The 18,697-nt window shown below is 49.9% G+C and overlaps 1 protein-coding gene across 1 annotated transcript in view; it reads left to right on the top strand.

Moving 5' to 3' along the window:
- LOC145339107 (ATP-dependent chromatin remodeler CHD3-like) overlaps positions 1-18,697 on the top strand; it is a gene marked incomplete at its 5' end in the record, with an annotated part of 134,410 nt that overhangs the window by 54,289 nt on the left and 61,424 nt on the right. Inside the window, 8 exon segments of the mRNA XM_080183543.1 lie at positions 294-494; positions 1,433-1,570; positions 6,956-7,077; positions 11,106-11,279; positions 12,635-12,776; positions 14,571-14,702; positions 15,990-16,107; positions 17,346-17,470. Coding sequence (XP_080039669.1) covers positions 294-494; positions 1,433-1,570; positions 6,956-7,077; positions 11,106-11,279; positions 12,635-12,776; positions 14,571-14,702; positions 15,990-16,107; positions 17,346-17,470 — 1,152 coding nt within the window.

The raw sequence follows: 18,697 nt of genomic DNA, 5'->3' as shown, positions 1-18,697 counted from the left end.
GGTGACCAGAATTGCACACAGTATTCCAAGTGTGGCTTTACCAATGTCTTGTACAACTTCAACAAGACGTCTCAACTCCTGTATTCAATGTTCTGACCGATGAAACCAAGCATGCCGAATGCCTTCTTCACCACTCTGTCCACCTGTGACTCCACTTTCAAGGAGCTATGAACTTGTAGCCCTTAGATCTCTTTGTTCTGTAACTCTCCCCAACGCCCTACCATTAACTGAGTAAGTCCTGCCCTGGTTCGATCCACTGGTTTGATCATTGTTCTCTTCTTCTGACTCCTCAGGGACATACAAGTGGCCCCTTCCTGGTCAGTGCTCCCCTGTCCACCATCATAAACTGGGAGCGCGAGTTTGAGATGTGGGCACCAGACTTCTACGTGGTGACGTACACCGGGGACAAAGACAGCCGTGCCGTCATCCGGGAGAACGAGTTTTGCTTTGACGACAGCGCGGTTAAAGTCAGCAAGCGGGCTGTCAAGATTAGGGTAAGCCGTTTCTTTAAAAAAAAAGACATTGAGGTGCAGATGGGGCAGATTTGTACTCCTTGGGGTTAGTACCCAGTACCAAAAATGCTCCGTTATCTCGGGGACCATTGACAATGTGTCCTACACCCAGAGGAACCTAAACAAGGGAAGGGGTAACTTATCAAGAGGAAACTACCCTTGTGCAGCAGTCTGTTTAACTGTCCTAACTTATGCTTTACTTGAGAAAGGATATACTGGCACTGGAGGGGGTGCAAAGGAATTCACTAGGTTGACTCCAGAGTTGAGAGAATTGGCTTATAAGGAGAGAGTGAGTAGATGGGGGCTATACTCATTAGAATTCAGAAGAATGAGGGGCGATCTTATAGAAACATATTATGAAGGGAATAGATAAGAATATATCGCTGTATATATTTAAGTCACGGGTAGATAGATTTCTGATGGACAACGGGACTAAGGGTTATGGGGAGAAGGCAGGAAAGTGGAACTGATCCACTTCAGATCAGCCATGATCTTATTGAATGGCGGGGCAGGCTCGAAGGGCTAGATGGCCGACTCCTGCTCCTACTTCTTATGTTCTTATGTAGGTAGAAGCAGGGAAGTTGTTTCCACTGGTGGGTGAAACTAGACCTAGGGGGCATGGCCTCAAAATAAGGGGGAGCAGATTTAGGACTAAGTTGAGGAGGAACTTCTTCACACAAAGGGCTGTGAATCTGTGGAATTCCCTGCCCAGTTGAGGCTACCTCGTTGACTGTTTTTAAGGCAAAGATAAATAGATTTTTGAACAGTAAAGGAATTAAGGGTTATGGTGAGGGGTGGGTAAGTGGAGCTGAGTCCATGAGAAGATCAGCCATGATCTTATTGAGTGGCGAAGCAGGCCTGAGGGGCCAGATGGGCCTACTCTTGTTCCCAGTTCTTACGTTCTTATGTTTGTTCTACAGAGTCAGGCCCAGGTGAAGTTCCACGTTCTGTTGACCTCCTATGAGTTGGTCACCATCGACCAGGCGGCATTGAGCTCCATTAAATGGGCCTGTCTCGTGGTGGATGAGGCGCACAGGCTGAAGAACAACCAATCCAAGGTGAGGTTGAGCAAGATGGTCCTCCCTCGTGTTCTGCCGTGTGACATCTTCGTAGCGTTCGCATTTCCTAGCAGTACATTGTACGCTTGCGTGAAGTTCACGACAGACTTTGGTAAGAACTCTTCTGACCCTTTTAGCACTGTTTTCCAATGAAGGAGCTCCCTCCAGCTGGGGTGTGGTACAGGCAGCCGCCTCGAGGGATCCATGTGATGGCTGTGGGCATTAGTGGAACATGAACATCACTGGCTGGGCCAGCATTTATTGCCCATCCCTAGTTCCCCTTGTTCAGAGGGCAGTGGAAACTCAAAACATTGCTGTGGCTCTGGAGTCACGTGTAGGCCAGACCAGGTAAGGACGGCAGATTTCCTTCCCTAAAGGAACCAGATGGGTTCTTCTGACAATGGGTCATCAGTAGATTCTTAATTCCAGATATTTTTTAATGAATTCAAATTCCACCATCTGATGTGGATGGGATTCAAACCCGGGTCCCCCAGAACATTAGCTAAGTTTCTGGATTAATAGTTTAGCAATAATACCACTCGGCTATTGCCTTGGGTCACTGTCAGAGTGCTGGCAGAGGGTGGAATTTTAATTCAATCAAAAAAAAATTTGGAATTACGAATCTACTAATGACCTTTTAAACTATTACCGATTGTTGGGAAAAACCATCTGGTTCACTAATGTCCTTTAGGGAAGGAAATTTTGCCATCCTTACTGGGTCTGGCCTACATGTTCCTTTGTTTAAGAAGGGGAGCAAGAATAACCCAGGTAATTACAGGCCGGTAAGCTTTATACGTCAGTGGTGGGGAAATTGTTGGAGAGGATTCTTCGAGACAGGATTTATTCCCGCTTGGAAATAAGTGGACATGTTAGCAGGAGGCAACATGGTTTTTGTGAAGGGGAGGTCGTGTCTCACGAGCTTGATGGAGTTTTTCGAGGAAGTGACGAAGATGATTGATGAGGGTAGGGCAGTGGATGTTGTCTACGTGGACTTCGGTAAGGCCTTTGACAAGGTCCCTCATGGCACACTGGCGAAGTCGCAATGGGATTGGGTGAGCTGGCAAGGTGATACAAAACTGGCTTGGTCAAATAACCCACGAGCTTTCCGGACGCTGCTCCTTCGTCAGGTGGCTTACCTGACCAAGGAACGTTCCGAAAGCTTGTGGGTTCACTGTCAAAAACTCGTTGGACTTTAACCTGGCGTTGTGAGACTTCTTATTGTGTCCAACACCGGCATCTCCGCGTCATCGGTCGAAGAAGACAGAGGGTAGCAGTGGAAGGGTGCGTTTCTGAATGGAGGGCTGTGACAAGTGGTGTTCCTCAGGGATCAGTGCTGGGAGCTTTGCTGTTTGTAATATATATATAGATGATTCGGGGAAAAACTTAACTGGATTGATTAGTAAGTTTGCGGAAGACGCAAAGGTTGGTGGATTTGAGGGTAGTGATGAGGACCATCAGAGGATACAGCAGATATAGATTGGTTAGAGACTTGGGTGGAGAGATGGCAGATGATGTTTAATCCGGACAAATGTGAGGTAATGCATTTTGGAAGGTTTAATACAGATAGGAAATATATAGTAAATGGCAGAACCCTTCAGAGTATTGATAGGCAGAAGCATCTGAGTGTACAGGTACACAGATCACTGAAAGTGGCAATGCAGGTGGAGAAGATAGTGAAGAAGGCATACGGCATGCTTACCTTCATCGTCCGGGGCACTGAGTTTAAAAATTAGCAAGTCATGTTGCAGCTTTATAGAACCTTAGTGAGGCCGCATATGGAACGTAGTGTTCAATTCTGGTCGCCGCACTACCAGAAGGATGTGGAGGCTTTGGAGAGGGTACAGAAAAGATTTGCCAGGATGTTACCTGGTGCGGAGGGCATTAGCTATGAGGAGGGGTTGGAGAAACTTGGTTTGTTCTCACTGGAACGACGGAGGTTGAGGGGGCGACCTGATAGAAGTCTGCAAGATTACGAGGGGCACGGACAGAGTGGATAGTCAGAAGCTTTTTCCCCCAGGGTGGAAGAGCCAATTACTTGGGGGCACAGGTTTAAGGTGCGAGGGGCAAGGTTTAAAGGAGATGTAGGAGGCGGATGCCTGGACCTCGCTGCTGGGGGAGATAGTGGAAGCAGACATGGTAGTGACTTCTCAGGGGCATCTTGACAAGTACATGAATAAACATAGAACATAGAACATTACAGCGCAGAACAGGCCCTTCGGCCCACGATGTTGCGCCGACCAGTTAAAAAAAACAACAACAACGACCCACTAACCTAAACCAATCCCTTTTCGTCCATAAACCTGTCCACAGACCTCTTAAACGCCCCCAAACTAGGCGCATTTACAACTGCAGCAGGCAGGGCATTCCAATCCCTCACCACCCTCTGGGTAAAGAACCTACCCCTGACATCTGTCCTATAACTACCCCCCCTTAGTTTAAAGCCATGCCCCCTCGTGCTAGATTTTTCCATCAGAGGACAAAGGCTATCACTATCCACCCTATCTAAACCTCTAATCATCTTATATGTTTCAATAAGATCCCCTCTTAGCCGCCTTCTTTCCAGCGAAAACAACCCCAAATCCCTCAGCCTCTCCTCATAGGATCTCCCCTCCATACCGGGCAACATCCTGGTAAACCTCCTCTGCACCCTCTCCAAAGCCTCCACATCCTTCCTGTAATGTGGGGACCAGAACTGCACACAATACTCCAAGTGCGGCCGCACCAGAGTTGTGTACAGTTGCAACATAACGCTACGACTCCTAAATTCAATCCCCCTACCAATAAACGCCAAGACACTGTATGCCTTCTTAACAACCTTATCTACTTGATTCCCAACTTTCAGGGATCTATGTACACATACACCTAGATCCCTCTGCTCCTCCACACTATTCAAAGTCTTCCCGTTAGCCCTATACTCAACACATCTGTTATTCCTACCAAAGTGAATTACCTCACATTTCTCTGCATTAAACTCCATCCGCCACCTCTCGGCCCAGCTCTGCAACCTGTCTAAGTCTTCCTGCAAACTATGACACCCTTCCTCACTATCTACCACACCTCCGACTTTGGTGTCATCAGCAAATTTACTGATCCACCCAACTATACCCTCATCCAGGTCATTAATAAAAATCACAAACAGCAGTGGCCCCAACACAGATCCCTGAGGCACACCACTTGTAACCGAACTCCATGATGAATATTTACCGTCAACCACTACCCTCTGTCTCCTATCCGCTATCCAATTCCTAATCCAGTTCCCTAGATCACCCCCAATCCCATACATCTGCATTTTGTGCAGAAGCCTACCATGGTGAACCTTATCAAACGCCTTACTAAAATCCATATATACCACGTCCACTGCCTTACCCCCATCCACCTCTTTGGTCACTTTCTCAAAAAACTCAATAAGGTTAGTAAGGCACGACCTACCCGCCACAAAACCATGCTGACTATCTCCAATCAACTCATTACTCTCCAAATAACTATAAACCCTATCCCTAATAATTTTTTCCAAAACCTTGCCCACAACAGAAGTGAGACTCACCGGTCTATAATTCCCAGGGAATAGGATGGGAATAGAGGGATATGAGCCCTGGAAGGGTAGGGGGTTTTAGATCAGTCGGGCAGCATGGTCGGTGCAGGCTTGGAGTGGCGAATGGCCTGTTCCTGTGCTTTGTACATGTGACTCCAGAGCCACAGCAATGTGGTTGACTCTCAACTGCCCTCCAAAGACAACTTGGGACACGCTATAAATGCTGGCCCAGCTAGCGACACCCGTGTCCCATGAATGAATAATAAAAAAAAACCCTGCCGGTGTTCTAGTTCCTCCAATCAATGGAAACAAAAAATTCAATTCATTTATTCATGTCACAAGTCAGCTTACATTAACACTGCAATGAAGTTACTGTGAAAATCCCCTAGTTGCCACACTCCAGCGCCTGTTCGGGTAACACTGAGGGAGAATTTAGCACGGCCAATGCAGCGCTACCCTAACCAGCGCAAGTTTCGTACTGTGGGAGAAAACCGGAGCGCCCAGAGGAAGCCCACACAGACATGGGGAGAACATGCGGACTCCGCACCGGCAGTGTCCCAAGGTGGGAATCGAACCTGGGTCCCTGAAGCTGTGAGGCAGCAGTGCTAAGCACTGTGCCAACTGTGCCTTCCCTTAGTATAAACGTCTTCTGATTTTCCTTGCACTTAGCTCTGACGAAGGTTCATCTAAACTCGAAACGTTGGCTCTATTCTCTCTCTCTCTCTCTCCACAAATGCTATCAGACCTGCTGAGATTTTCCGGCACTACTCTGGTTTTTGTGACGTCCATCCTGACTTTGTCAACTGAATGGCTTGCTTTTAAAAATCATCAAAAGTCGAGCAGATAGCGGTCATGAGAGTCTGTGCAAGCATTCTAATCTGTGCTTTTCACAACCTTGGAATGTCCCAAAGCCACTCTGCTTCACTACCACCTCCCCCCCCACCCCATTCCTCCCACACCCCCAGCTCATTAAAAACAACCCATCTGAGAGTAAAAACGGGACCTTCAGTTCGACAACACCTGAGAGACGACATTCCCAAAAATAATTCTGCTCCCTCAGTGCTGAACTGGGAGAGTCAAGTCGTCCTGGATTGTTGCTGGAGTCTCTGGGGCTAGTTCTGAGCCCGAGAACTTCTGCCTCTGAGGCTGGTCTGGGGTGAAGGGGCAACTGGACTGTCCCTGGTCCCAGGGACTTAGTCACTGCTTGTCCCTGGTCCCAGGGACTTGCACAGTAAAAAGTCTGACAACACCAGGTTTTAGTCCAACCGATTTATTTGATAGTAAACGCACAAGCTTTCGAGGTTTCCCTCTTCGCCAGGTGAATGGGGAGTTTTAGTCCAACCGATTTATTTGATAGTAAACGCACAAGCTTTCGAGGTTTCCCTCTTCGCCAGGTGAATGGGGAGTTCTGGCCTCAGACAGAGCATATAAAGCGCAGACAGTTTACAGATTACTGATCAGAATGCGAATCTTTACACCTAACCTGCTGTTCAAGTCCTAAAGTGGCCGACAATGTGAGTGGAAGGAGCACTGAGCACAGGTTAAAGAGATGTGTATTGTCTCCAGACAGCACAGTGAGTGAGGTTTTGCAAACCCAGGCAAGTCACGGGGGTTACAGACAGTGCGACATGAACCCAAGATCCCTGTGGAGGCCGTCCTCATGTGTGCGGAACTTGGCTATCAGTCTCTGCTCAGCGACTCTGCGCTGTCGTGTGTCGTGAAGGCCGCCTTGGAGAACGCTTACCCGAAGGTCTTAGTCACTGTTGGTCCCATCCAGTTCTCAGAATGCACGAAAGGAGGGGAAATGCCGATATTCTGACCGCTGTACTGACCTGCTGCTGATATTCCTTCAGTTTTTCAGAGTGCTGAACGGTTATAAAATTGACTGGAAGCTGTTGCTGACGGGGACGCCGCTACAGAACAATCTGGAAGAACTCTTCCACCTGCTCAACTTCCTGACGCCCGACCGTTTCAAGTGAGTGTTGTTGTCTGTTTTAAAGGTAGGGGAGAAACCGGGGGGGGGGGGGGGGGGGCGTTGCGTTTATTTTGTTTTTTAATTTATTCGTTTAGGTTTATTACCCATTTCTGGGGCCATTTAGGAGTCAGCCACGTTGCTGAGGCCCTGGAGTCGACGCGTAGGCCAGACCGGGGTGAGGGCGGCAGATTTCCTTCCCTCGAGGAACCAGATGGGTTTTTCCCGACAATCGACCTTCCTCAGTCCCTGGGTGTCTCTCAGCACTTCACAACAAGGGAAGCAAATTTGGGAGTGCAGCCACTGTGTGGCTGTAATGTAGGAAACTTGACAGCCAATCTGCACACAGCAAGATCCCACCAAGCGCGATGCAGCTGTGACCAAGCCCTGCGATTTCTGTTGTGCAATAAATGCTGGCTAAGACATAGGACACAGAAAAACTTCAGCCCACAAGTTGTTGTGCCCAACATAACCCTATCTACAAGGCTTACCTATAACCCTCTATCTTACTAAGTCCCATGTACTTATCCAAAAGTCTCTTGAAAGATCCTATTGAATCCGCCTCCACCACCACCGACGGCAGCCGATTCCACTCACCCACCACCCTCTGAGTGAAAACCTTACCTCTGACATCTCCTCTGTACCTACTCCCCAGCACCTTAAACCTGTGTCCTCATGTGGCAGCCATTTCAGCCCTGGGATAAAGCCTCTGAGAATCCACTCGATCAATACCTCTCAACATCTTATACACCGCTATCAGGTCACCGCACATCTTTCGTCTCTCTAAGGAGAAAAGACCAAGCTCTTTCAACCTATCCTCATAAGGCATGCCACCCAATCCAGGCAACACCCTTGTAAATCTCCTCTGTACCCTCTCAATAACTTCCACATCCTTCCTGTAATGAGGCGACCAGAACTGAGCACAGTACTCCAAGTGGGGTCTGACCGGGGTCTTTTCCAGCTGCAGTTTGCAGGATGAATTGTCCTTAGTGCCGTGGCATTTTGTTTTTTTTGAGGCTCTGTAATTTTTATTTTTAAAGACAAAAACAGTTGAAATGTTTCAAGGATTAAAAAAAAGTTGTCATTGAAAAGTAAAATCCATCAGATTTGGTTAAACTTCAAAGCCTTTTTAAAGATAAAAGCAAATTACTGCGGATGCTGGAATCTGAAACCAAAAGACAAAGCGCTGGAAAATCTCGGCAGGTCTGGCAGCATCTGTAAGGAGAGAAAAGAGCTGACGTTTCGAGTCCAGGTGAAGCTTTGACAAAAGATCATCTGGACTCGAAACGTCAAGCCTCTCAAAGAGGCTGAACGGGTCTTGATATTCTAAATCACTTTAAGATATAGTGTTGGCAGTGTTTTCCCCGTTGAGAGGGTAGATCAGAGCTTAATGTCAATTTCAAGTCGATGCTATCTACGTTGCTTACAAGCCTGGGTAAGGGAAAACCTGGGTGGCACAGTGGTTAGTACTGCTGCCCCGCAGCGCCAGGGACCCAGGTTCAATTCCGGCCTTGGACTTTGTGGAGTTTGCATGTTATTTATTAAAGTTTATTTATTAGTCACAAGTAAGGCATACATTAACACAGCAGTGAAGTTACTGTGAAATTTCCCTTGTTGCCACACTCCGGCACCTGTTCAGGTCAATGCACCCCTAACCAGCACGTCTTCTGGACTGTGGGAGGAAACTGGAACACCCGGAGGAAACCCACGCAGACACGAGGAGAATGTGCAAACTCCTCACAGACAGTGACCCAAGCCAGGAACTGAACCGAACCCAGGCCCCTGGCTCTGTGAAGCAGCAGCACTAACTACTGTGCTACTGTGTCACCTTGTGCTCCGTGTTTTCCTCGTGTCTGTATGGATTTCCTCCAGGTGCTCCGGTTTCCTCCCACACTCCAAAGATGTGTAGATTAGGTGGATTGACCGTGCTAAATTGCCCCTTAGGTTAGATGAGCGGCACAGTGGTTAGCACTGCTGCCTCACACAGCGCCAGGGACCAGGGTTCAACTCCCAGCTTAAGTCACTGTCTGTGTGGAATCTGGACATTCTCCCTGTGTCTGCGTGGGTTTCCTCCGGGTGCTCCGGTTTCTCCCACAGTCTGAAAAGACGTGCTGGTTAGGGTGCATTGACTGTGCTAAATATTCCCTCGGTGTTACCCGAACAGGCGCCGGAGTGTGGCGACTGGGGGGGGGGGGGGATTTTCACAGTAACTTCATTGTAGCGTTAATGCAAGTCTACTTGCGACACTAATAAATAAATTCTGGATTAGCTGTGGTAAATGTGTGATGTTACGGGGGACAGGGTGGGGGAGAGGGCCTGGGTAAGATACTCTGCTGGAGGGCCGGGTGCAGACTCGAGGGGCCTTATAGCCTCTCCTGCACTGTCGGAATTCTGATTCTGTGGCAGAGGGCAGGGGTAGAGCACACCTCTCCTTCTGCTTCTGTTATGCCTCTCTCCTCTGCACCCGATCCCTGTAGGTGTTCTTAAATGCAGTGGGATGGAAGGAGGATGCTACTTAACTCCACTCCAGTTCTGTCTCAGATTAGATCCATTCAGGGAGCTAGAAAGGTTCGCAAAGTGCTTCAGCACAACAAATTCCCCTTGGTGATACTCACTGGTGCTTTGTAGAAAGCACGGCAAGATCTCACAAACCACAACGAAATGAATACGAAGCTTACCTGGTTCTTGTTTCGGTTGAGGTGAGGAATGCTGGCCAGGGGGGAAGGAACCTGCTCTCATAGAACATAGAACATTACAGCGCAGAATTGCGCCGACCAATTAAAAAAGCAATGACCCTCTAACCTAAACCAATCCCTTTCCATCCATAAACCTATCCACGGATCTCTTAAACGCCCCCAAACTAGGCGCATCTACAACTGCAGCAGGCAGGGCATTCCAATCCCTCACCACCCTCTGGGTAAAGAACCTACCTCTGACATCCGTCCTATATCTACCACCCCTTAATTTAAAGCCATGCCCCCTCGTGCTAGCTTTCTCCATCCGAGGAAAAAGGCTATCACTGTCCACCCTATCTAAACCTCTAATCATCATATGTTTCAATAAGGTCCCCTCTTAGCTGCCTTCTTTCTAACAAAAACAACCCCAAACCCCTCAGTCTCTCCTCGTAGGACCTTCCCTCCATACCAGGCAACATCCAATGCTATTTAATATCCAATGCTGCCATGGGAATTTCACCCTAACACGTCAGCTGAATTCCTCTGACCGCGTGGCACTCTCCCGGCACTGTGCTGACCGGCGTCGCCCTGTATTTCCACCCCGCGTGTTCCTGGAGGTGAACCCAGGAGCTGCTGACACGAGGTCGGAGTGCTGTCGACACAGCCAAACCAACAGCTGAAAGGTTCAGCCATTAGCTTCCCAGTTAGCAGCGCTGGCCTCTTGTGTAACCCTGACTTTCCTCACTCCGTGTGCCTTCAGCTTTCGAAGCCAAAAACTCTCCGCTGATCTCCATCCTATAAGTCGCTCCTTCAAAGCTACACCTTCGATCAAGCTTTGAGCCTTGATGTCACTTGATGAAACTTGACTGTTGAATGAGAATTTGCTCGTTGCTCCTGCGAAGGCCCTTGGAAAGTTTGGTCACATTTAAATTTGCTATGATTTATTTATCGATCCACTTATTTTACGGGATTTGGGCACTGCTAGCTGGGCCCAGCATTTATCACCCATCCCTAATTGCCCTCCCGTTTCAGGGGGCAGCTGAGAGTCAACCACATTGCTGAGGCTCTAGAGTCACGAGTAGGCCAGACCAGGTAAAGACGGCAGATTCCCTTCTCTAAAGGTCATTAGTGAAACAGGTTTTTCCGACAATGGTTTCGTGGTCATCAGCAGATTCTTAATTCCAGATTTTTAGTGAGTTCAGATTCTCCCGTCTGCTGTGGTAGGATTCGAACCCGGGTCCCAGAGCGTTACCCCGGGGCTCTGGATTACTAGCCCAGTGACAATACCGCTAGGCCGTCGCCTCCCCCGTTACGCGGCCACACAAAAGCTCGGCTCACGTTTCCTTTCCCTTGCAGCAACCTGGAGGGTTTCCTCGAGGAATTCGCTGACATCTCGAAGGAGGACCAGATCAAGAAGCTGCACGATCTCCTCGGTCCCCACATGCTGCGACGCCTCAAGACCGACGTCTTCAAGAACATGCCCTCCAAGACCGAACTGATTGTGCGCGTGGAGTTGAGCACCATGCAGAAGTAAGTAACCGTCGCTTGGGCCTCTGTGCCCAGCACCGCCGCTGTGGCTGGATCCCTCGCCTCCAGTGCAAGACCAGCGTTGTGGCAGATAAGGAGGGAAATGTCAAGGGGTGAGGAGCACGTGCTACTCCTACCACCCCCTCCGTCCAGAGAGACAGCCACCCCTCCCACACCAGCTGCTGATCCCCTACTTTAAGCAACCTGAAATCTACATTTACTACATCCCACCCCACGATGGGGAGGAGGGCGAAGTAATACACAAAACGCATTGAATGCTGACCAATATTAACGAGTCCCTATGCTGCAAATCAATAACTCCTCCACCCATAACTAAGCCCGAGTGGCACAGTGGTTAGCACTGCTGCCTCACAGCACCAGGGACCCGGGTTCGATTCCCGGCTTGGGTCACTGTCTGTGTGGAATTCGCACGTTCTTCCTGTGTCTGCGTGGGTTTCCTCCAAAACCCCGGAGATGGGTAGGATGGGTGTATTGGCCATGGTAAATTGACCCTAATTGTCCACAATTATGCAGGTCAGGTTGATTGGCCATGCTGAATTGTCCCTTAATGTCCAAAGATGTGCAGGTCAGGTTGATTGGCCATGCTGAATTGTCCCTTAATGTCCAAAGATGTGCAGGTCAGGTTGATTGGCCATGCTAAATTGTCCCTTTAGCGTCCAAAGATGTGCAGGTTAGGTGGATTGGCCATGCTAAATTGTCCCTTTAGCATCCAAAGATGTATGGGTGAGGTGGATTGGCCATGCTAAATTGTCCCTTTAGCGTCCAAAGGTGTGTGGGTGAGGTGGATTGGCCATGCTAAATTGTCCCTTAGTGTCCAAAGATGTGCAGGTTAGGTGGATTGGCTATGCTAAATTGTCCCTTAGTGTCCAAAGATGTGCAGGTTAGGTGGATTGGCCATGCTAAAGTGTCCCTTAGTGTCCAAAGATGTGCAGGTTAGGTGGATTGGCCGTGCTAAATTGTCCCTTAGTGTCCAAAGATGTGCAGGTTAGGTGGATTGGCCGTGCTAAATTGTCCCTTAGTGTCCAAAGATGTGCAGGTTAGGTGGATTGGCCGTGCTAAATTGTCCCTTAGTGTCCAAAGATGTGTAGGTTAGGTGGATTGGCCATGCTAAATTGTCCCTTAGCGTCCAAAGATGTGTGGGTGAGATGGATTGGCCATGATAAATTGACCCCTAGTGTCAGGTGGATTAAATACTTGGGATTCCAGGGTTAGGGCCTGGGTGGGACTGTTGTCGGTACAGGCTCGGTGGACTGAAAAGCCTTCTGCCCTGTTGTGGTTCTGCGAAAACGTCTATTCGCTGAGATGCACAAATCTGTAACCCATTTACTGTTTTTCAGAAAATACTATAAATTCATCCTGACGAGGAACTTTGACGCTCTGAACTCCAAAGGTGGCGGGAACCAGGTGTCGCTGCTGAATATTATGATGGATCTGAAGAAGTGTTGTAACCACCCTTATCTCTTCCCGGTGGCTGCCATGGTATGTGATCTCAGTGTTTTGTTTCGGGGGTCTTTACTGTTTACAAGATATAGGGGCAGAATCAGGCCATTCGGCCCATCGAGTCCATTCAGCCATGGCTGATGTGCTCCTCATCCCCATTTTCCTGCCTTCTCCCCATAACCCTTCAACCCATTCCCAATCAAAAATCTGTCTCATTCCCTCCTTAAATTTACTCACTGTCCCAGCATCCACCGCACTTTGGGGGGAGCGAATTCCACAGATTCACAACCCTTTGGGAGAAGTAGTTTCTCCTCAACTCTGTTTTACATTTGCTACCCCTTATCCTAAGACTATGACCTCTCGTCCTAGAATGTCCCACAAGAGGAAGCATCCGCTCCACGTCTACTTTATCCACACCTCTTATCATCTTGTATACCTCAATTTGATCTCTCCTCATTCTTCTAAACTCCAGAGAGTGTAGGCCCAAACTGTTCAATCTGTCCTCATACGATAAACCCCTCAATCTCTGGAATTAATCTAGTGAACCTCCTCTGAACTGCCTCCAATGCCACCACATCTTTCCTCAAATAAGGGGACCCAAACTGTGCACAATACTCCCGGTGCGGCCTCACCTATGCCTTGTATAGTTGCAACAGTACTTCCTTACTTTTTATATTTTTATTCCTTTTATTCCTAGAGAGTTGGGCCAGGGTTAAAGGGGGGCTTGTGTCTCAAGGGGTGAACCATCAGTTTAAGAAAAAAGAGGACAGTTTAGATGGAAGACTTCTTAAAGTCTGATGAGAGAAGGTAGTGGGAGAAGGTGGTCAAGAAGGCATATGGCATGCTTGGCCTTCATCATTGAGTTTAAAAATTGGCAAGCCATGTTACAGCTTTATAGAACCTTAGTTAGGCTGCAGTTGGAATATAGTGTTCAATTCTGGTCACCACACTACCAGAAGAGGCTTTAGAGATGGTACAGAAAAGATTTACCAGGATGTTGCCTGGTGTGTAGGGCATTAGCTATGAGGAGAGGTTGGAGAAACTTGGTTTATTCTCACTGGAACGACGGAGGTTGAGGGGCGACCTGATAGAAGTCTACAAGATTATGAGGGGCTTGGACAGAGAGGATAGTCAGAAGCTCTATCCCCAGGGTGGAAGAGTCAATTACTCGGGAGCACAGGTTTAAGGTGCGAGGGGCAAAGTTTAAAGGAGATATACGAGGCACGTTTTTTACCCAGAGGGTGGTGGGTGCCTGGAACTCGTTGCTGGGGGAGGTAGTGGAAGCGGATACGGTAGTGACTTTTAAGGGGAGTCTGGACAAATACATGAATAGGATGGGAATACAGGGATATGGTACCCAGAAGAGTCGGGGGCTTTAGTTCAGTCGGGCAGCATGGTCGGTGCAGGCTTCGAGGGGCCGAAGGGCCTGTTCCTGTGCTGTAATTTTCCTTGTGTTTTTTCTTTGTTCTTTGAGAGAGGGTAATATAGCAACAGGAGGCCATTCTGCCCCTTGAGTTTGCTCTACCCTTTTTAATTAGGTCATGACAGATCTGTACTTCGTTCCATTTGTCCACTTGGTCAAGAGCAGACTGTCTAGGTTTTCCCATGTTGTTTGGACTCTTTGAGAGAGGTATTAGAACACACGTTTGTGCTCTAGCGCCCTTCAGGAGTGGTGTGCCTGTGTGGGGGAAAAACCGAGTGTCCAGGAACCTTTTAGCTGAGAAGTGTGGGTAATGAGGTAGAGTGAGAATTGTACTTTACTGCTGCGTTAACGCTCTGTTCTGGTTTGAGGTCTGTTCTGAGTGTCTGCTGTTGCTCCTCTCTCTGCTGTAGGAATCGGCAAAGTTACCGAACGGCGCCTACGAAGGCAGTGGGCTGATCAAGTCATCGGGGAAGCTGATGCTCCTTCAGAAGATGCTGAGGAAACTCAAGGCCCAGGGCCACAGGGTGCTGATATTTTCTCAGGTATGCTGATCCCGGGGTGCCGAGGTTCACTCGGGGACGGCGATCCCGGGGTGCCGAGGCTCACTCGGGGACGGCGATCCCGGGGTGCCGAGGTTCACTCGGGGACGGCGATCCCGGGGTGCCGAGGCTCACTCGGGGACGGCGATCCCGGGGTGCCGAGGCTCACTCGGGGACGGCGATCCCGGGGTGCCGAGGCTCACTCGGGGACGGCGATCCCGGGGTGCCGAGGCTCACTCGGGGACGGCGATCCCGGGGTGCCGAGGCTCACTCGGGGACGGCGATCCCGGGGTGCCGAGGTTCACTCGGGTACGGCGATCCCGGGGTGCCGAGGCTCACTCGGGGACGGCGATCCCGGGGTGCCGAGGTTCACTCGGGGACGGCGATCCCGGGGTGCCGAGGTTCACTCGGGGACGGCGATCCCGGGGTGCCGAGGCTCACTCGGGGACGGCGATCCCGGGGTGCCGAGGTTCACTCAGGTACGGCGATCCCGGGGTGCCGAGGTTCACTCGGGTACGGCGATCCCGGGGTGCCGAGGTTCACTCGGGGACGGCGATCCCGGGGTGCCGAGGTTCACTCGGGGACGGCGATCCCGGGGTGCCGAGGCTCACTCGGGGACGGCGATCCCGGGGTGCCGAGGTTCACTCGGGGACGGCGATCCCGGGGTGCCGAGGTTCACTCGGGGACGGCGATCCCGGGGTGCCGAGGTTCACTCGGGGACGGCGATCCCGGGGTGCCGAGGCTCACTCGGGGACGGCGATCCCGGGGTGCCGAGGTTCACTCGGGGACGGCGATCCCGGGGTGCCGAGGTTCACTCGGGGACGGCGATCCCGGGGTGCCGAGGTTCACTCGGGGACGGCGATCCCGGGGTGCCGAGGCTCACTCGGGGACCAAACAAATCTGTCTACACACACAAAGCGGGCACTTTGCCCCCATCCCACACATCAGCTGTATCGTATGAATGCACCGCACGTTGTACCATGCCATGAGTGCCTATGCAACGTGTCAAACGATACCCAGTGTGCTTGGTGAGCAGCAAGTCATGCATGCCACGTGGAATGTGCCATGTGAACATACACCACACTGCCACCCACACGCCATTTATGTACCCCCGTGCCACATGGACCATACTGCCTTTGACACGTCAAATAAGTGAACACCGCCTCAAACTCTGAATCAAAGCAATCCTTGATATGGGCACAGCTGGGTTTCCACTTATGCCCCTTTTTAAAGTGGAATTTGTCCTGGAAGCTGCACTCAAACCTGACTTCTCCCTTCCTTCCTTCTCAGATGACAAAAATGTTGGACCTGTTGGAAGATTTCCTGGACTATGAGGGCTACAAGTATGAAAGGATCGATGGGAGCGTTACGGGCGCAATGAGGCAGGAAGCGATCGATAGATTTAACTGTGAGTGCCGGCAGAGTCGACCCACTCTCGTTTTAACATAGAAAGATAGGAGCGGGAGGAGGCCATTCGGGCCTTTGAGCCTCTTCTGCCATTCATCATGATCATGGCTGATCATCCAACTCAATAGTCTAATCCTGCTTTCTCCCCATATCCTTTTCATCCCATTCACCCCAAGTGCTATATCCAGCCGCCTCTTGAATACATTCAATGTTTTGGCATCAACTACTTCCTGTGGGAATGAATTCCACAGGCTCACCGGGTGAAGGAATGTCTCCTCACCTCCGCCCCTAAATGGTCTACCCCCAATCCTCAGACTGTGACCCCCTGGTTCTGGACTCCTCGTCCTAGTCCTCGTCCTCCCCCAACCATCGGGAACATCCTCCCTGCATCTACCATATCTAGAACTGTTACATTTTATAAGTCTCTATGAGATCCTCCCCCTCGTTTGTCTGAACTCCAGCGAAAACAATCCCAACTTAGTCAATCTCTCCTCATACATCAGTCCCGCCATCCCCGGGATCAGCCTGGTAAACCTTCATTGCACTCCCTCCTGAGCAAGAACATCCTTCCTCAGAAAAGGGACCAAAACTGCACACAATACTCTAGGTGTGGCCTCACTAAGGCCCCTGTATAATTGTAATAACGCAATCCTGCCCCTGTACTCCAAACCTCTCGCAATGAAGGCCAACATACCATTTGCCGCCTTTACCACCTGCTACATCCTTCAGCGACTGGTGCACAAGGAAACCCAGGTCCCACTGCACACTCCCCTCTCCCAGAGTAATCTGCCTTCTTGTTTTTGCTTGTAAAGTGAATAACCTGACATTGTTTCTTTATCTTCTCCTCTGCCTCCCTCTCTCTCTCCCTCTCTCTCACTCACTCTCTCTCTCTCTGTCTGTGCCTCTCTCTCCCCCCCTTTCTCTGTGTTTCCTTATTCTCTCCTCTGTCTCTCTCTCGCTCTCTCTCTCTCGCTCTGTTTATCCCTTCTTTTGCTCCTCTCTCTCGCTCGTCTCTCTCACTTTGTTTCCTTATTTTCTCCTCTGCCTCTCTCTCTCTCTCTCTCTCTCTCTCTCTCTCTCTCTCTCTCTCTCTCTCTCTCTCTCTCTCCCTTTCTCCCTTTCTCTGTTTCCTTATCGTCTCTCTGTCTCTCCCTCTCTGTCGCTCGCTTGGTCTGCCTCTTTATCCTCTCCTCTGCCTCTGACGATCACACCGTGCGTTTCTCTCTCTCTCTCTCTCAGCTCCGGGTGCTTTACAGTTTTGCTTCCTGCTGTCGACCCGAGCCGGGGGTCTTGGAATTAACCTGGCCACAGCCGACACGGTCATCATCTTCGACTCGGACTGGAACCCCCACAACGATATCCAGGTGAGGGGGTGGGGGGTGGAGAAGACAAATAACATCCAGGGTGAGGCGTGTGGGTGGGGAGGCTTGGATCTTCACAAACCACCAGCAGGGAGTGCTGGACCTATAGTCCCTGCTTTGTTAGACATCCGCTCTGCAGCAGGGGGACAACTGGACAGACAGCAACCAGAGGGGACTGGACAGATAGTTCCTCTCCTCTGTTCACAGGCACCTTGAAATTCAAGCACTTCTTCACACAGAGGGGAGTGGAAATCTGGAACTCTCTCTTCCCTCACTGCACCCTGCAAATAGAAGGTGTAGTCAATTGGAAATTTAAAGACCATGATTTCATATTTAAGACAGAGGCAAATAAACTCTAAGTTCATTTATTAGTGTCACCAGTCTGGCACAGTGGAGCTCTTTAAAGGGGGCATTGAAGATAAGAAACATAGAAAAACTACAGCGCAAACAGGCCCTTCGGCCCACAAGTTGCGCCAAACATGTCCCTACCTACTAGGTTTACCTCTAACCCTCTATCTTACTAAGTCCAAACTTATCCAAAAGTCTCTTAAAAGACCCTATCAAATCTGCCTCCACCACCACTGCCTGCAGCCCATTCCATGCACCCACCACTCCGAGTGAAAAACTTACCCCTGACATCTCTGTACCTACTCCCCAGCACCTTAAACCTGTGTCCCCTTGTGGCGACCATTTCAGCCCTGGGAAAAAGCCTTTGAGAATCCACTCGATTAAACCCACTCGAAAAACCCATCTGGTTCACCAATGCCCCTTAGGGAAGGAAATGTGCTGCTGCCTTTACCCGGTCTGGTTTACATGGGACTCCAACATCTTCTACATTCTATCAGGTCACCCCTCATCCTTCGTCTCTTCAAGGAGAAAAGACCGAGCTCTCTCGATCTATCCTCATAAGGCATGCCACCCTATCCAGGCAACATCCTTGTAAATCTCCTCTGCACCCTCTCAGTAGCTTCCACATCCTTCCTGTAATGAGGGGATCAGAACTGAGCACAGTACTCCAAGTGGGGTCTGACTAGGGTCTTACACAGCTGCAGCATTATCTCCCGACTCCTAAACTCAATTCCTCGATTGATGAATGTAGATCAGCAGAGAAAGTTTATTTATTATTCATTTGTGGGACATGGGTGTCGCTGCCCATCCTTAGTTACCCTTGAGAAGATGATGGTGAGCTACAGTAGCGATTGGTACAACTAAGTGTCTCGCTCAGCCATT

This window comes from Carcharhinus amblyrhynchos, unplaced genomic scaffold, assembly GCF_965287045.1.
Source record: "Carcharhinus amblyrhynchos unplaced genomic scaffold, sCarAmb.v2.hapA chromosome_328, whole genome shotgun sequence".
Taxonomy (NCBI): Eukaryota; Metazoa; Chordata; class Chondrichthyes; order Carcharhiniformes; family Carcharhinidae; genus Carcharhinus; species Carcharhinus amblyrhynchos.
The sequence above is the reverse complement of the archived record's forward strand: the minus strand, read 5'-3'. Positions and strand labels throughout refer to the sequence as shown.